Source organism: Heteronotia binoei, chromosome 16 (genome assembly GCF_032191835.1).
Source record: "Heteronotia binoei isolate CCM8104 ecotype False Entrance Well chromosome 16, APGP_CSIRO_Hbin_v1, whole genome shotgun sequence".
Taxonomy (NCBI): domain Eukaryota; kingdom Metazoa; phylum Chordata; class Lepidosauria; order Squamata; family Gekkonidae; genus Heteronotia; species Heteronotia binoei.
In genome coordinates this window covers 48849828-48867051 of record NC_083238.1, presented here as the reverse complement: position 1 = coordinate 48867051, position 17224 = coordinate 48849828, and the positions used below count along the sequence as shown (strand labels likewise).

The following is a 17224-nucleotide window of genomic DNA, read 5'->3' as shown; positions in this document are numbered from 1 at the left end:
TAAGATCCCTGTTATCGAATAACTCTTATTTATTGAATGTAATCAGTCCCATTGGGGAGGAGGAAAAATACAGAACCAAAAAACAGAAGCCACTCAGCAAAGCAGAATCTGGTTGTTCTGTCATGATATTAAAATATCACTAATATGTCTTTGCTTTTCAGATAGCCAAATATTACATGAGAGACACATCTAATGGTTTCCAGACATTATTCCACAAGAGAAAAGCAGCCAGGGAGGGAGTGTATTGCATCGAAATCTCTAAAAGGTGAGCGTATCAGTGGGTTTTGCCCGTAAAGATGGAAAAAAATAGGACACAACAGGCAACTTTGAGTGGTCAAATAGCTGGAAGGGAAAGAGGCCCTATTGTTCTGACCACTCTGAATCCTGGCTTCCCACAGCTGCTTTTCATTTTAAAAAAAGAAAGAAAGACTGGGAGACTCTTGCATACTTCCTAGATAACACATTCCTTTGGCCCTGGAGCCAAAGGCTAGTCTAAACTGATGGGTTTTGAAATGTATTTTTATGGCTCTGCAGTAGGATGATGTGATATAATTATGCGACTGCCAATGTGTGATATAATTGTGTGACTGCCGATGTGATAGAATTGTGTGACTGCCACATGGAGCATTTGCTCAAGTTTGGTGACCATACTGGAGCAAGTGTTTTAGACCATCTACACTACACAATGCTGCCCCTTCTGGGATTTCTCCTGCTTCCCCGTGTTTGTTCCCAAACTTAATTTGCTACAATCTTTTCCACAAGATCACAGTCAAAGCTGATTTGCAGCCACATAGGCAGGAAAGGTGTTCCCTTTCAAATCTCCTCACCTCACGTGGCCGCCATCACATCATCCCATTGGGTCTGCTATCCTCCACTAAGTTATATACCCCACACAATGTTGTTGGCAGACATATCGACATTCTCAGCCATTTTATAAGATTACCTGGGCAAAATGGGTTTGGAAAAGGATGTGTCAGCAGGCCTTTTCGTATCAGAGGACTCCTCCCTCAGGGTGAAAAAATGTCTCCCTTTTGCATGAGACAAAAGAAAGTCAGGAGAAAGCTCTGAAAAGTCCTTGGAGATCTGGGGGTGAAAACAAAGGGTGTTTTTACACTGACAGTTTGTTGCTCTCGGTCTCTGCATTGGAAACTCAGCTTTTACACTACAGAATGTGCTCACAACTGTCTTGCATCATTGCTTCCTGAAACATCTACATTTGTTTAGGCAAAATGGGTGTCAACTCTGCTGTTGCCTCGTTTTTTTCTTGAAACTAGTTTTGATCTGGACATTTTTCAAGAGGCATATCAAATGAACGGTTGTAGAAGTTTCCCTCTGTATTTTCAGACCCCACTCCCTGTCCCTTCAAAAGCCACAAGGTGCCACCAATTTGCATGAGAATTGACAGCACTTGAAATTTTTACATCTCATTGCTTGCCTCAATTTACATTTGTATGGTGATGATTTCTAAGCAATTGTATACATCCCTGTACTAAGCAATGGTATTCCGGCTGCCCTGATCACAGCTCATCTCACAAACTTTAATTTTTGCTCACAATAATCCACATCATAGAGTAATAAGGAAACTGTGAACATTCTGATTGCAGAATGTAGCAATCAGGCTTCAGGATAAAATGTGACATCTCAGAACCATATATCTGCAGTTCCTGTAACTGACATCAGCAGTCTGTCTGTGCATGAGCTGCAATACAGAAGTTTAGCTCCGCAAAACGAGCGCAGCAAATCCACAAATGTAAAAAGGAAATAATTAAAGCGGGACAGTGGCAGGCGATTGGAATACTCAATAACTCTGGATCAAAACTGAATGTAAAAACACCCCAAAGCAACTAAACACCAGGATACTAGATTTGAAAACCCAACGATTAGGTACTCTCCAAAACTGGACCTTCTACTGTTATTCAAAAGCAGTCAAGGGCAGCCATGACAGCGAGGCAGGAGGGGTGTAACCTTTTCTGTCACAACATTTCCTAGGCATAAGTCCTCCTTCTTCCAAGCTGCTGTATGATGAAGCAGTATGATGTCTTGGGCTAATGGCAGTTGGGTCAAGGAAGGGAAAAGAGGTATTTTCTAAATTAAGGAAAAGGTGGCCGTGACAACGAAGGCTTGAAAACTGACAGAACACTTTTCATATTCTAAATGATAGAAATTGTAACCAACCCTACGAGCTCTCTGTTCTACTCACATCTTGAGGCTCCCTGCTCCGTAACAGTATTTTAGATGATCTGGGAACAAACTTCGTTCTGGAAGAGAGAAGAACTGCCTCAGAGCTAAAGCAGGTGTGTCAAACTCATCTTTTAAAAAATCTTTAATTGTCTTTGGCTGTGTCTTTTATAAAGTTTGTATCTCTACTTCCTGGCATTACATTTTATGACACACATAGCCCGGCCTGACAAGGTCTCATTGATGTCAGATCTGGCCCTCAAAAGAAATTAGTTTGACATCCCTGCTCTAGTCTTTTTAAAGATATATTTTGATCAGGGGTCGTTTTGTAGAAAAATAAGTGTTGGAGCTCATTAGCGCAACTCATTAGCATATGCCGCCCCCCCCCAACCAAAAGGAACTTGATTGAAGAAAGGAGAGCCCCGGGTGAGTGAGGCCTGCTTGGGCTGCCTAGAGATCCAACCAGCCCAAGCAGGCTTCACATGCCTGGGGCTCTCCTGGGCTGCCCCTCAGTCAAAAGGCCTGCAAGCCACCCACCGCCCAAAATCACATAAGAAGTGCAGAAAGGGTGGTGTGGGCTTCTCCAGGGGTTAATGAGGGCTGCTGGGGGTGTGGCAAAGCCTTTGGTGGCTGGCTGGCTGCCCGCTCTCCTAATCCAGGGATTGTTATGCAGCTAGGGTTGCCAAGTTCCCTCTGCTCCCCGGCGAGGGACCTTTGCGTGTGCCGCGATGACATCACCTGGAAGTGACATCATCCCGCCACATGATGTCATCGGCGCGATGACATCACTTCTGGGTGACATCATCGCGCCAATGACGTCCGGGGAGGTTCCCCCCGCCGACCCAATGGGGGCTGGTGGGTTGAGAACTTCCAGGGCGGGGTACCTCAGCCCAGACCGGGGCCTTGGAACCCTATATGCAGTTGCACCTACTATTCAATGGAGAAGGTAGGTAAGTGGGGAGGAGGAGGGCGAACTCTCAGAAAGGTTCAGGAGCTGTGCTCCTGTGAGCTCCTGCTGAATCTGAGGCCTGATTTTGATAATTATAAAAAGTCTTTCAAAATGTTATGCGGACACAGACTGTCAGTTGCTGTAACTGCTTTTGTTTGCCTCTGAAACGGGAGCGCTGAGAGCTTCGGACATCTAGTCACAACAACTATCTTTACAGGTTTTGAAATAACAGCACTGACAACCTTGGAATTATTATGGAATGAATTTTGTTTGTGCCTGTCATGATTAGAATATTAATAGAATACTATTGGAGAGAGCCTTTATGTGCATTTCTTTGGTTCATTCCTGTGGACTAATTACATAATACCGTGACTGAATTGTTAATTGTGTGAAAAACATTAAGCCTTTTCATAATTATCAAAATGTATCTTTTAAAAGACTAGCATTTAAGTCATGGATCGTCTCAGCACGCCAAGTTTATTGAAAAGTATATTGTGTTGACATGATGTTACTCAGAGTTTTTTTAGTAGGGGAAAAGCCCAGCAGGAACTCATTTGCATATTAGGCCACACTTCCTGACATCACCATTGTTTCACATCGGCCATTTTTTTTGTAGAAAAAGCCCAATATTAACTAATTTGCATATTAGGCCACACACCCCAGACACCAAGCCAGCCAGGACTGCGTTCTTGTGTATTTCCGCTCAAGGAAAGCCCTCTTAGTGTGAAGACAAAAATAACTGGGACAATATAGAAAATTCCCTATTTTATGAGGATGGATTGACTATTGTGATCAGAGCTTTCTTTGTAGCAGGATCTCCTTTGCATATCCCCTGATGTAGCCAATCCTCCTGGAGCTTACGGTAGGCCTCGTACGAAGAGCCCTGTAAGCTCCAAGAGAATTGGCTACATCAGGGGCTACATCAGGCACTCTTTTGCATATTAGGCCACACCCCTCTGATGTAGCCAATCCTCCAAGAGCTTACAGGACTCTTAGTACAGGGCCTACTGTAAGCTGCAGGAGGATTGGCTACATCTGGGGTGTGTGGCCTAATACGCAAAGGAGTGCCTGCTACAAAAAAAAAAGCTGTGATACCACATGAAGAGAGAGGCTGTTGCAGGCCCGTGCAGATGAGGTGTGGGAAGTTTGGTATGTTTCAGCACAAAGCTACCATAAACGCACAAAAAAGAGACAAGGCAATATAAAGTTTTTCTGCATCTGTAGAAACACTTACGCAGGTGGACCTGGAAATTTTAGAGAACTCCGAGACTTCAGTTGGTCTTTCACTCCTGCACTGACTGGATATGACCTATTAGAAGAAGGTTGTTTAGAAATATGTTGTTTATCAACAGGTCTACAATGTTTTTTGCCTGTTCTTGAGTCTGCATAACAGCCTGTCATGGGCCAACCACTAGGGTCGCCAACCTCCAGATGGAACCTGGATATCTTCCTGAGGTTAAGTTGATTTCCAGATGACCAAGATCAGTTCCTCGGGGGGTGGGGGTGGGAATGGCTGCTCTGAAGGGTGGAGCCTATGGCTTTATACCCTGCTGAAGCCCCTCCCCTCCCTAAAGCCTGCCCTCTTCAGGCTCCACCTCCAAAATCTCCAGGAATTTCCCAACCTAAAACTAGTAACCCTAGACTACTACCACTGAAGAAGGACGATAGAGCCTAAGAGCATCCAAAACTGGTTTCATGGTGTCCATTTGTTCCTCCAGCTGAACAACCCAAAACACTGCCAGAGATGACCAAAGGGACAAGGCCTCTTTTGTACCGCTTTAAATTTTCTGGGGGAAATGTCTGAGTCTTTAATTATATATGCAGGGTCAGATCAACCTATTTTTTTGAAGGGGGGCAAAACTAAAAAATCGTACCCCCACTCAAAAAGCGGTGTAGGGGCCATGCCTGCTGGGCACTCCCTATGGAGACCTGTTCCCATAGGGTATAATGGAGAATCGATCTGTGGGTATCTGGGGCTCGGGAAGGCGGGGGATGTTTTTTGAGGTTGAGGCGCCAAATTTTAAGCATAACATCCAGTGCCTCTCCTCAAAACACCCCCCCAAGTTTCAATAAGATTCAGCCAGGGGTTTTTTTGAGCCCCAAAATTCTTTGAGCCCCCATAGAAGGTGCCCCTATCTTCCACTATTTCAAAATGAAGGGAAGGCATTTAAAAGGCATGTGGTCCCTTTAAACATGATGTCCAGAACTCCCTTTGGAGTTCAGTCATGCTTGTCACACCCATGCTCCTGGCTCCACTCCCAAAGTCTCCTGGCTCCACCCCCAACGTCTCCTGGCTCCACCCCCAAAGTCCCTAGATATTTCTTGAGTCAGACCAGGCAACACTAGCTATTGCTACTATTTCACAGTACTTTCCACTACCATCTTAATTGGATGTTTCTCTGATTGGCTTGGCTGTTTTGTTTTTAGATATTTTCTTGTTTTAAGTCACCTCGATGCTGGAAAGTGGCACATAAACTAACAAAAAGCTTACCCCTTACAAGTACTAAATTGTCATTCTATATCACAAGTCTGTAACACATTAGAAAGCATTCTTAGCGCTTTCCCTCCCAAATATTCCCCCAAAATAATTTCCATTTAGAAGAAGAAGATATTGGATTTATATCCTGCCCTATACTCTGAATCTCAGAGTCTCAGAGTGATCACAATCTCCTCTACCTTCTCCTCCCATACACACACAACAGACACCTTGTGAGGTGGGTGGGGCTAAGAGAGTTCTCCCAGAAGCTGCCCTTTCAAGGACAACCTCTGCCAGAGCTATGGCTGACCCAAGGCCATTCCAGCAGTTGCAAGTGGAGGAGTGGGGAATCAAACCCGATTCTCCCAGGTAAGAGTCCGCGCACTTAAACCAGTACACCAAACTTACTTTGTCATCTGAGCCAGCGTCCCTGGTTTGGCCTTTTTAAGTCTTTTACATCCTATCTTCCAAGGGTCCCAGCAAGGACAGTTCATGAAGTTTACCCGGGACATGTCTACTGATCTGGAAATTGCTGTGGCTGAATGCCTGGAAGCAGAAAGACATTAGCAGAGTTTCAGAATTTAAAGCCATGCAAGAACACTCTCTCAAGGAAACAAAATTCACCACTGATTCAAGGGGAAGAAGTCTTCACTAAAGTGAAGCTATTGAGCTTCTACAGGGCATAGAAAATTGGAGGAGGTATAATGGGGACCCGGAGCCCTGTGGCGCAAAGTGGTAAAGCTGCAGTACTGCAGTCCGAACTCTCTGCTCACGACCTGAGTTCGATCTCAGCGGAAGCTGGGTTCAAGTAGTCGGCTCGAGGTTGACTCAGCCTTCCATTCTTCCGAGGTCGGTAAAATGAGTCCCCAGCTTGTTGGGGGGAAAGTGTAGATGACTGGGGAAGGCAACGGCAAACCACCCCGTAAAAAGTCTGCTGTAAAAACGTCATGATGTAACGTCACCCCAGAGTCGAAAACCACTGGTGCTTGCACGGGGGACTACCTTTACCTTAAAAATAATAATAATAATAGGGACAGGTTTCAGAAAACGTCATTTGTCATCTTTTTATCAAAGCTGTGTACCCTGGGTTGCCAAACTTGTGAATGACTGGACTGTTGCAACGTACATTGAGTAGACAGAGAATACTGTTACAAGAGATTTATAAATTTTGTATTTTTGTATTGTTATATTTGTTATAAAATAGTACACAAGAAACAGAATAGTGAAGCAATTTGGTATTAAAATATTTATTACATAAGAAATTAACAACAATACATTGAGCACCGTGAGGTTTTGGAGTTACTCTGTATCTACTTACTCCGTGGGTCCTGTTTTTCTAAACTCCAGGTGGTGTCTGGAGATCGCCTGGGATTCTCCAGGTAAGAGAGGTCTGATCACCTGGAGAAAATGGCTGCACTGGAAGGCGGACTCCATGGCGTTATTCTCCACTGAAGACCCCTTCCATTCACAAACCCCACCCTCTGGCTCCACCCCCCAAATCTCCAGGTATTTCCCAACCTAGAATTGGCAACCCTACATACATGACTTGCTGACATTGCTCTTACCATTGGTATTAGCTGTCCGGAGAGGTGAAGAAGACTTAAAGGAATGGTGGTGATTTCGGTTCCAGAGAGAATCAGAGGGAGGCTTAGAATGGGAACAGCCTCAGAAGGAAAAAAAGAAAACCTAAGTTAACTGTCAATGCTCCCTCAATGAATTATGGGAGTTGTAGTTTAACGAGACTGCTGAGAATTCTGCTTGGAAGGTTTTCTCCTCACAGACTCTCTGAGTTCCTTGAGGAGAGAGGATCATTAAAGTTTATGTCTGTAGCAAAGGAGATATGTCTGTAGAAAGGAGATAACTGCCCCCTCTTGTAAAATCTCTGTAATCCCTGGACAGGTGAAGCAGAAATTTCCACATTCTGTTGCCCAGTGTATGTACAGATGTTTGGCTGTTTGTCTTGGAAAGTGGCCAGCACGCATTTTCCCTCTCTCCTCCTTGTGTGGATGGCATCCATGATTTCAAAAACCCAGAATGGCAGGTGTGCCACTGCGGAAGCAGCAAGCTGTGCAGAGATGTAGGTGAAGTTGCCAACCTCCTGATGGCGCCTGAATTTTTTTGGCCACAGAGTGTTGGACTGAATAGGCCACTGGCCTGATCCAACATGGCTTCTCTTATGTTTTAATGTTCTTAAAACAGGGGGGTAGACCATCAAAAAATGATCAGAATTTCATCAGGCAGCCAAAGTGTTCATATACTAAAGGCAACAAAATGGATAGGACCTAAGAATAATCAGGAGCATCAACACTTTAAAAAGGCATCAAAAGCTAAAACCATGCCCTGAGCTGAATAGCCCCGGCAAGCCCAAACTCAACAGATTTTGAGGGGGAGGAGCCTCAGCCAACAGAAGGAAGAGAGGCTTGGCTGAGAGCCTGGTAAAGAAAGCTATACCTCTCTCCCCTTCTTTCCCAAGGGAGGAGCCCCATGTTATCGTGTTATCTGGCAAGTACTTGGATGCGAGACTTCGAAAGGAATACCAGGGCTGGGATGCAGAGGCAGGATTTATCAAGCCACCTCTCTGAAAAACATCCCCAGTAGGGTTCACCAGAGGTCAGTATGACTTCCAGGCATGCAAGAACACACACTCACACAGAATTTCAGGCATGCAAGAACACACATTCACGCAGACTTCCAGGCATGCAAGAACACACACTCACGCAGACACAGAAGCTAAAAACATTTCCAGCTGGCATGGGAAACTAGGTAACATAAATCAGTGTGACAGCCAAACAGTACAATAGAGGCACCTCAGTTTCAGGCAGAATCTTAAAGCAGAGAGGCAAAATGCCAAAAAAATAAATAAATGATGATTTGGTAAAATGTAATTATTTGGGGTGAAAATAAGCCCATATATTTGGGGTGTTAAGGTAGGGTTGCCAATCCGCAGTTGGGGGCAGGGGTTCACCTGGTTTGGAGGCCCTCCCTCCTCTTCAGGGTCATCAGAAAGTGGGGAGAGGGGGGAAATGTCTGGTGGGCACTTCATTATTCCCTATGGAGAATGATTCCCATAGGATATAATGAATAATTGATCTGCAGGTTTCTGGGGCTCGGAGGGGCTGTCTTTTGAGGTAGAGGCACCAAATTTTCAGCATAGCATCCAGTATCTCTCCTCAAAACACCCTCCAAGTTTCAAAAAGATTGGGCCAGGGGGTCCAATTCTATGAGGCCCCAAAGAAGGTGCCCCTATCCTTCATTATTTCCAATGGAGGGAAGGCATTTAAAAGGTGTGTGGTCCCTTTAAAAGTGATGGCCAGAACTCCCTTTGGAGTTCAATTACGCTTGTCACAACTTTGCTTCTGACTCCACCCCCAAAGTCCCCAGATCTTTCTTGAACTGGACCTGGCCGCCTTATGTTAAGGCAACAGAAAACGTTTAAGAGAGTAGAGCTGCAAGACCCAGCAAATACATGGCCCAGCGGGCACCACCAATTTCAAGAGACCTGTCTGAATTCCATCTCAGCATAGTAATATCTAGAGCCAGGTCTGTGACAACCTGAAACAGTGAGCAAAAACTTACATTTCCAGAGAGCTTCTTGGTTAGCAGTTTTCTGCCCAGGGTTTTCAGACCTAGAAGATTTCTTTCTTCCGGTCTCTCTCTCCCTCTCTCTTCTGTCTTGCACTTTTAGTTTTCTTTCTCACCATGGAAACAAAGACACTGGCTGCTTGTCTTCATTCTATTTTAAAGGCACACTACAGATGATTGTTTTAGGCAGGGGTGTCAAACTCGTTTGTTATGAGGGCTGGATTCGACATAAATGAGACCTTGTCAGGCTGGGCCGTGAGCGTCATAAAATGTAATGCCAGGTAGAGGAGATATAAACTTTACAGAGGACACAGAGAAATACAAAGATTTTTTTTTTAATAAAAACCTTAAAATAAAATATGCTTAAACATTAGCACTCGTTGGTCTTAAAGGTACCTTCTTTGTATTTCCTGTATTGCCCTGAGCCTGCTTCAGCAGGGAGGGTGGGATATAAATAAAAGAAATATTATTATTTCTCCCATGGGATCCAGGGAACTGGGCAAAGGAATCTCTGGCTCTTTTCTTCCTTCCCAAGGGGACCAGGAGGGGGAGGAGCCTCAGTCGATAGAAGGAAGACAGGATTGGCTCTGCTGTGTGATTGAGAGAGCCTGGCAAAGCAAGCTATTCCTCCCCCCTTCCTCCTCAATGGAGGAGCCTCAGCCGATGGAGAAAACAGAAGCATTGCTCTGTAGCTCTGCTGTGCGATTGAGCATGCCTGGCAAAGCGGGCTGTGAAGCAGAAGGAAGCAAGAGAGAGGAAGAAAGAAGCAGATGATAACCAGTTGCTCAGGGGCCTGATAGAAGCCCTCCAGGGGCCTGATTTGGCCCTTGCAGGACCAGATCTACATGTTTTTTGAGGGGGGGAGGCAAAATTAAGAAATTGCACCCCCTTATGCGCCATTCTATCTTATGGTCCCATAGAATACAATGGACTCCATACCCAATTTGGTGCCCCCTCCCTGTTGGCGCCTGGAGCAAGCTCCCCCCTCTGCCCCCCCCCCCCATCCGGCCCTGGGCCCTTGGGATGCATGTTTGTCACCCCTGTTCTAGAGAGCTGCTTCAACGGCTTGTTGCTCCAAAAATAAACTTTTCAGATAGTGAGTTTTGTTTAACTATCAAATCTGATGAAGCAGCAAGTTAAAACTGAGCAGAAAAGCCGCCAGCAATTCAGAGGTAATTTCCACACCTCTGGGGTACTGGAAAGGCTCATTTCCACAGGCTAGGTTTCAGATGATTTTGTCAAAATAGCCATCACTGGCCACTTCTGTGCAAGCCAAGGGTGTGCATACTGTGCTTCCTGTGTGTGGTATGGTAAAACTGGTACGTTGCAAAATACATTTCAGTTCGACAACTCTGTCATGCAGGCTATTGTTCCAAAATTTTCTCTCTTCCTTTCTCAGGGTGGGTACATATGAACATATGAAGCTGCCTTCTACTGAATCAGACCCTCGGTCCATCAAAGACAGTATTGTCTACTCAGATTGGCAGTGGGTCTCCAGGGTCGCAAGCTGAGGTTTTTCACACCTATTTGCCTGGACCCTTTTTAGTTTGAGATGCTGGAGATTGAACCTGGGACCTTCTGCTCACTAAGCAGATGCTCTACCACTGAGCCACCATTCCTCCCCAAAGTCAGTATTGTCTACTCAGATTGGCAGCGGCTCTCCAGGGACTCAAGCTGAGGTTTTTCATGCCTACTTGCCTGGACCCTTTTTAGTTGGAGATGCAGGGGATTGGACCTGGGACCCTCTGCTTACCAAGCAGATGTTTTACCACACAAATCCTATTGTGTACATCGGCTAAATCTGTTCTAGCCTTCTCTAATCTCTTGGGGATTTTTCCCCTCTCCGTTAACTGTCTGTTGCATAATTCCCCCAAGACAGCTTTTCAACTCATTTCCCTATTTTGTGTGTTCTGTACAAACCCCCAAAAGTAATTATTTCTGTAGGAGACATGCAGCAGATCTCTTAAATATTATACTACACTTGGTGAACATCATACTCACTCCTCCGTGTTATCATCACAACAGCCCTTTAAGGTAGGGTGGCCAAACTGTGGCTTGGTTTTGGGAGAAATCTCAATACTGATTTAAGCAAAGAGTAGATCTAAGGGGGGGGAGCCATATTGATCTGAAGCAGTAGAACGAAGTAGGAGTCAAGTCGCACCTCTAAGACCAACAAAGGTTTGTTCAGGATGTCAGCTGTCGTGTGGTCTTAAAGGTGCAACTTGACTCCTACTTTGTTCTTAAGAAAAGGGAGGTTTTTTTGTTTGGTGCTGCTGTTTCAAACAGTTTCCAGAGCTTTTTTTGTGCAGGAACACAGTTCCGGCTGGCTTGGTGTCAGGGGGTGTGGCCTAATATGTAAATAAAGTCCTGCTGGGCTTTTTCTACAAAAAAGCCCTATGTGAAACAATGGTGACATCAGGGGGTGTGGCTTAATATGCAAATGAGTTCCCGCTGGGCTTTTTCTACTAAAAAGTCCTGACAGTTTCCATTTTAAAATATTTAAGTCCAGTGGCACCTTTAAGACCAACTTATTCTGGGTTTAAGCTTTCGTGTGCCTGCCCACTTCAGACACACACGGAAGTTTCTATCCAGAATAAAACTGTTGGTCTTGAAGGTGCAAATGGACTCAGACGTTGTTCTGCTGCTTCAGACCAACACAGCTAGCCACCCGAATCCATCTTTAAATATATTTGCAAAGAAAAAGATGGCCAGTATGATCAGCTCCTTCTTTCCTTCCAGCCATCCTGCAGGCTTGCTGTTGTCCAAACGTGATCAACAAAGATCCCATGCGACAAACGCAGCAGGAGCAGTTCTGGGATGTTCTGCGCAGTCCCTTGTGTTTCCTGTATAAAGTTGATCAGGGCTTTTTTGATAGGAAAAGCCCAGCAGGAACTCATTTGCATATTAGGCCATCTCCTCTGAAACCAAGCCCACCGGAACTGGTATTCCTGTGCGTTCCTGCTAAAAAACCCCAAAACCCTGAAGATGATGCATTGGTTGGCATTGCTTGAACTGATGCTTACTAGTAATCTCTGCTTCCGAACGCTTTCACTAAAAATAGAAGCCCTGGAGATGGCCCCCCCATAAAATGTTATACCCTTTCCCAGCAAAGTTCCTGCTATACCCCTTCTCTGCAAACTTCCTTGCAAAGACTCTTCAGGTCTACTGTACGAAAAGTATCTGAACTGCTGAGAATGTGCCATCCCTGTTATTCGACTTGTCCAATACTCTTGGTCAGTCAACTGGCCACCTCGTATTAACAGTTAAATATTCCATGGATTCAAGAATACCACTGAGTGGGAAGTGTTATAGCTAGGGTTGCCAAGTCCAATTCAAGAAATATCTGGGGCCTTTGGGCAGAGCCAAGAGACATTGGGGGCAAAGCCAGGAGCAAGGGTGTGACAAGCATAATTGAACTCCAAGGAAGTTCTGGCCATCACATTTAAAGGGACAGCACACCTTTTTAAATGCCTTCCTTCCATAGGAAATAATGGATAGAGGCACCTTCTTTTGGGGCTCATAAAACTGGACCCCCTGGTTCAATTATTTTGAAACTTGGGGGGTACTTTGGGGAGAGGCACTAGATACTACACTGAAAATTTGGTGCCTCTACCTAAAAAAACAGCTCCCCCAGAGCCCCCGAAACCTCCAGATCAATTCCCCATTATACCCTGAGAATCAATCTCCACATAGGGAATAATGAAGTGCTCAGCAGATGTTTCCCTCTCCCCCCACCCCCTTTTCTGGCAACTCTGAAGTGAGGGATTGGCCTCTCTACTCATGAGTTGCTGCCAACTTCTTCAAAGTAACACAGAAACACCATCCCAAGAGGAAGCCTTTCAATCAGAGACTGAAGCCTCGGGAGGTTGAAAGGCACATGGTCCTCTGGGGGCGGGGCTTCCCCCCCCCCCCCGCCGGCCAGCTGACTGGGGGCTGGAAGGAGTCTGGGAAAGCGGAAGAACCCCTGCTGGGACTTGGGGATTGGCAAGCCTAGTTATAGCAGTGTCCAGGCCTTGAATTCAGCAAGTGTGCAGCTCCTGAACCTTTCAGAGGGTTCCCCCTCCTCCTCCCCACCCACCTTGTCCGTTGAATAGTAGGTGCAGCTGCAGAACAATCCCTGGATTAGGAGAGCGGGCAGCCAGCCAGCCCACAGCAGCCCTCATTAACCCCTGGAGAAGCTCACACTGCCCTTTCTCCACTTCGGATGTGATTTTGGGCAGTGGGTGGCTTGCTGGCCTTTTGACTGAGGGAGGGGGAAGCAGGCCGGATCTCTAGCCAGCCCAAGCAGGCCTTGCTCACCCTGGGCTCTCCTTTCTTGCGTCGAGTTGCTTTTGGCTGGTAGGGGGCGGCAGCATATGCTAATGAGTTATGCTAATGAGCTCCACCACCTATTTTTCTACAAAATGACCTGCGGCAGTGTCAGTCAGCCACAGCAGCCTTTATCAGCTGACCTGGATTCTACCTACACTGAATTTTTTTCTTTTCTGTTTCATCTCATTTCTTCTTGATACCTTCTGATGACTTCTTAGGAGGAGAAGGAGAAGGAGGGGAAAAAAAGCTCTCTTCAAACATATATGAACGTGCATTTACTGAGTATACTTATAAAACTGATTTTAACATGAATATGGTCCGCAGAAAGAAGTCTAGGCTTACAAGTTCTCATTCCTCTGCTGGTGGTAAATACAGGTAGTTAAAAAGCAGATGTAATTACAAAGCCAGTTAGAAACCCACATTCATTCCAATTTTTTTTTTAAAGAATGCATCAGGAATTTACTCACTGCAATAAATCAGACATACACATATTTGATGACAGCTCAAACGTTGTGCTTTTCCACACCTCTCTTAAGTATTTCTGGCTGCCTTGGATAAACGTTAACAGTTTTATCACCTGATCTTTCCCTAGAATCGTAAAAAGACAGCAGCAGCAGCTGGGCTCCAAGCTGAATGGAAAGCGACGGTAAACAAAGATTCCCCTTTGTTCGTCTTGCCAAAGGCGGCTGGGTTTTGTACGACACAAAACAAAATACACACTGAAAGCCTTCAAAATCTCTGAATATGCTTACAATTTAAAACAAGAGTTAACCCGTATATAGTCGTTTGTAATAAATACATTTGTACCGTTCACTATGTGCAGCTGGTTTGGCATGTTTAGAAACTTATGCTTTTAAAAATATATATTAAAAAGGCCCCGGCTAGAATGCCGAGGGGATTGGTTGGGTCGTGTTGCCGGTACTCAGCCACGTACGGAGTAATGGTATGTTCCTAGGTAATCAATTCAGAGCTTTCTGAAACATCTCGCAGTAACTAGAGCTCGTGTGTGGAATGATCTCTTGCGAAGTCTCACGCCTACTGTTTGTGCTTCATTTTCAAACCATACAGACTCCCCCCCACCCCACCCCCGTATAGGTTGGGATGTGCCGCCCGCGACGGCCTCGTGTGCTTTAGCTAAACTTGAGCATGAACTTTAATTCTATGCCGGTGCCCGTTGCAAGCACGTCATGATATTGGAGCACTCTCACACGCTGGGGAGAGATGCTGTGTTAAGATGTGTGTAGGAGCCGTGCGTTGCAAGTTCCCACTTCAAGCACGCCGTCAAAGCAGAAGGCAGAAACCCACTTGTGCTTTTCTTTCGCTCTCTCGGACTTCCACGTCGCTTCCAAAGCCACCTTGAGAAAGACTAAGTTGCTACCCTCTCCTGCCCCCCAACTGGTTAATTCAGAAGCTCAAGAACCTTTCTTTTCAGGGAAGGAAGGCTTCTCTTTCACTCGTGCCAATATTTGCAGCTACAGCAGATTCAAAGACGGCTGCCATCTTGTTCTGTATTAGAAACTGAAGCTCTGCTCTGTAATTGCCAGAAGACGCACATTCCTTGAAGGATAACAGAAGCCTTCCAAGAAATCAGGAGGGGGAAAAAACAGCCTGATCTCTCAAGTAACGTGTTCTGAATCGCATGAATATGGTCCGCGTCTGTTCTGTAAAACAGATGTTCCCAGACCAGAGTTCCTCTCTCATCACTCACTCCACAGAACTAACTGTGAGGCTGAATCCAATGGATTACTGCAGGACTATTTTATAGCTGGAGCATTTTATAAATTAGAAGCATTTCCCAAACAGAGGCAGATGCTGAATGCCTCACAGTCTTTGTCCGTTAAATCTACACTCCGGCTCAAGTCAAATATAAACCCCGAATCAAACATGGATAGTTATTCCCTTTTGCATTGTAAATATTTGCCTGAGCGTTCTGTGCAAAAACAGGAGAATGGGCCCTAGAATTCTGCGCTCTTGGACATTAGGGAGATTCTTTGCAGCGTTTGTGACACTTTGCCTTTTTAGAGGAAGCTTCAGATTATTGAGAAACTGAAAAGTACCGATCCGGATGGAACACTTCCCTTGTTCAGTATCTGACGGACTATTTTGGCCTCTCTTTCTCAAACTGCATTTATGTGATAGGACCTTTCCAACAAACCTGGGGGTGGGAATACACTCGGCAAAAGGACTTATGCAGATATTTACACTATTCCATGTGTGGAATAGCGCAGAATGATTTCAGCTGCCTCCTCTCGTTTGAGAGAGAAGAGTAGTGGAGATTTCAGCGGCCTCAAGACTGAACCTTTGGTTTCCTCCTTGTCTTCTTTTCCATACCCCAGGCGGACTCTCTGCTCCCTCCCACCCACCGTTTCCTCTTTTCGACATGCACCTGTAATCCCACACTGACTCTTCTTCCACATCCTTTCGACCATCATGGTTTGCATCTCAGAGTCCCTACGCTTTTCCAACGAAAAGCCCATCGTGCCAAACCCCTCAGTCCTCATTCAGGACCCCCATTTTGGACGAGGACAGGCCCAAGGGTCCCCCAAGTGCCCCGAGCAAGACAGGAAGGCTGTGGTTTCTTCTCAGCCCGGCCATCAGATGGCTTCCTGTGCTGATGTACACGACCGAGTCCTGTCGCAGCAGGCCGGCTTTCGCCCCTGGACTCGTTTTATGGTCCCCCGCCTCGGGGTGTTTGACGGCTCTGGCGATGCCCAGCTTCTTTAGCCTCTCCACCAGGTTCATCTTCAGCTGCCCGACGTCAGGAGGGTTGGAGGATTTCTGCCCATACATCTCCTGCAATAACGTTTCGGCCGGCCGAGAGGCTAAGAAGTTTTCGGACGCGTTCGTTCGAGGCTCGAATGGCAGGGGGGAAGGGCAAGGAGAGTGCAAAGGTGAATTTGGTGGTGTGGTGGGGACAGCGAGCGTCTTGAAGGACTGAAGCAGGGGCGGTTTCTCCAAGACCGGGCTGTTGTAGGCCTTGGCCGAGATGCCTTTTTCTTGCAGAAGTTGAGCTAAACCCGTGCTGCTGCTGAAAGTGGTAGTCGAGTCTCCTCTGTTAGTGAGGAATTCTCCAATACTGAGCCTATACGACATGGCCGGCGAGTTTGTGACTGTGTTGCTCATGCTACAGTTACTGCCAGAGCACTGAGAGCCATACGAAGCGCTGGAAAACAAATTAAAAATGTGTGTGTTAAATATTACCCCCTTAGAAGTCTCTATCTATGGAAAGAGCAGAAGAAGGGGAACGTTTCCAGGAATTAAGGACATAACTTCTATATCCTGCTCTAACAAGAAGATTGGCGTATTTGTATCGTTGCCTTTCTGACCAAGGAAGTCCAGGGAGGTTGACGAAAACATAGCATCACATGGAATAAATGTAACCTCCCTTCAGAGCAATATTTTTTAAAAATAAAAGCAGCAAATGCATCAGTAAAAGCAGCATGTCAATAAAGAGAAGCAAACAGTAAAAGCAACCAACAAAGAGCCAAAAAAACCCCTCCAAGCAGAACAGTCAATTGTCATAACAGAAAAAGGAAAAGGAAACAATAGAAGCAATCCTGTAGCATCTCCCAGGCCTCCTGGAATAAAAGTGTCTTTTATGAAAACAGGCCTGAAGGGATCGGGAGCACCCCATCTCCTATGGGAGGGAAACCCACAACAAAAAGCCTCAATTCAGGCAAGGCAGGGTCTTGCAGAAAGACCCATCCAGTGATTTCGTGGCTCAGGCA

At 45.8% G+C, this 17224-nt stretch overlaps 2 protein-coding genes across 2 annotated transcripts in view; both read right to left on the bottom strand.

The window, feature by feature from the left end:
- The window catches only part of FLACC1 (flagellum associated containing coiled-coil domains 1), a 30244-nt gene extending 24101 nt beyond the window's left edge, over positions 1 to 6143 (bottom strand). The window contains exons 1-4 of the mRNA XM_060257290.1: positions 6012 to 6143; positions 4362 to 4436; positions 2201 to 2258; positions 944 to 1083 (exon numbers count right to left, since the gene is read on the bottom strand). Of these exons, the coding sequence (XP_060113273.1) occupies positions 944 to 1083; positions 2201 to 2258; positions 4362 to 4436; positions 6012 to 6115 (377 nt within the window). The 5' untranslated portion in view covers positions 6116 to 6143. The remainder of the gene's footprint in view (positions 1 to 943; positions 1084 to 2200; positions 2259 to 4361; positions 4437 to 6011) is intronic.
- A 7613-nt stretch (positions 6144 to 13756) lies between these two features.
- TRAK2 (trafficking kinesin protein 2) overlaps positions 13757 to 17224 on the bottom strand; it is a 58188-nt gene continuing 54720 nt past the window's right edge. Inside the window, exon 16 of the mRNA XM_060257112.1 lies at positions 13757 to 16659. Coding sequence (XP_060113095.1) covers positions 15987 to 16659 — 673 coding nt within the window. The 3' untranslated portion in view covers positions 13757 to 15986. The remainder of the gene's footprint in view (positions 16660 to 17224) is intronic.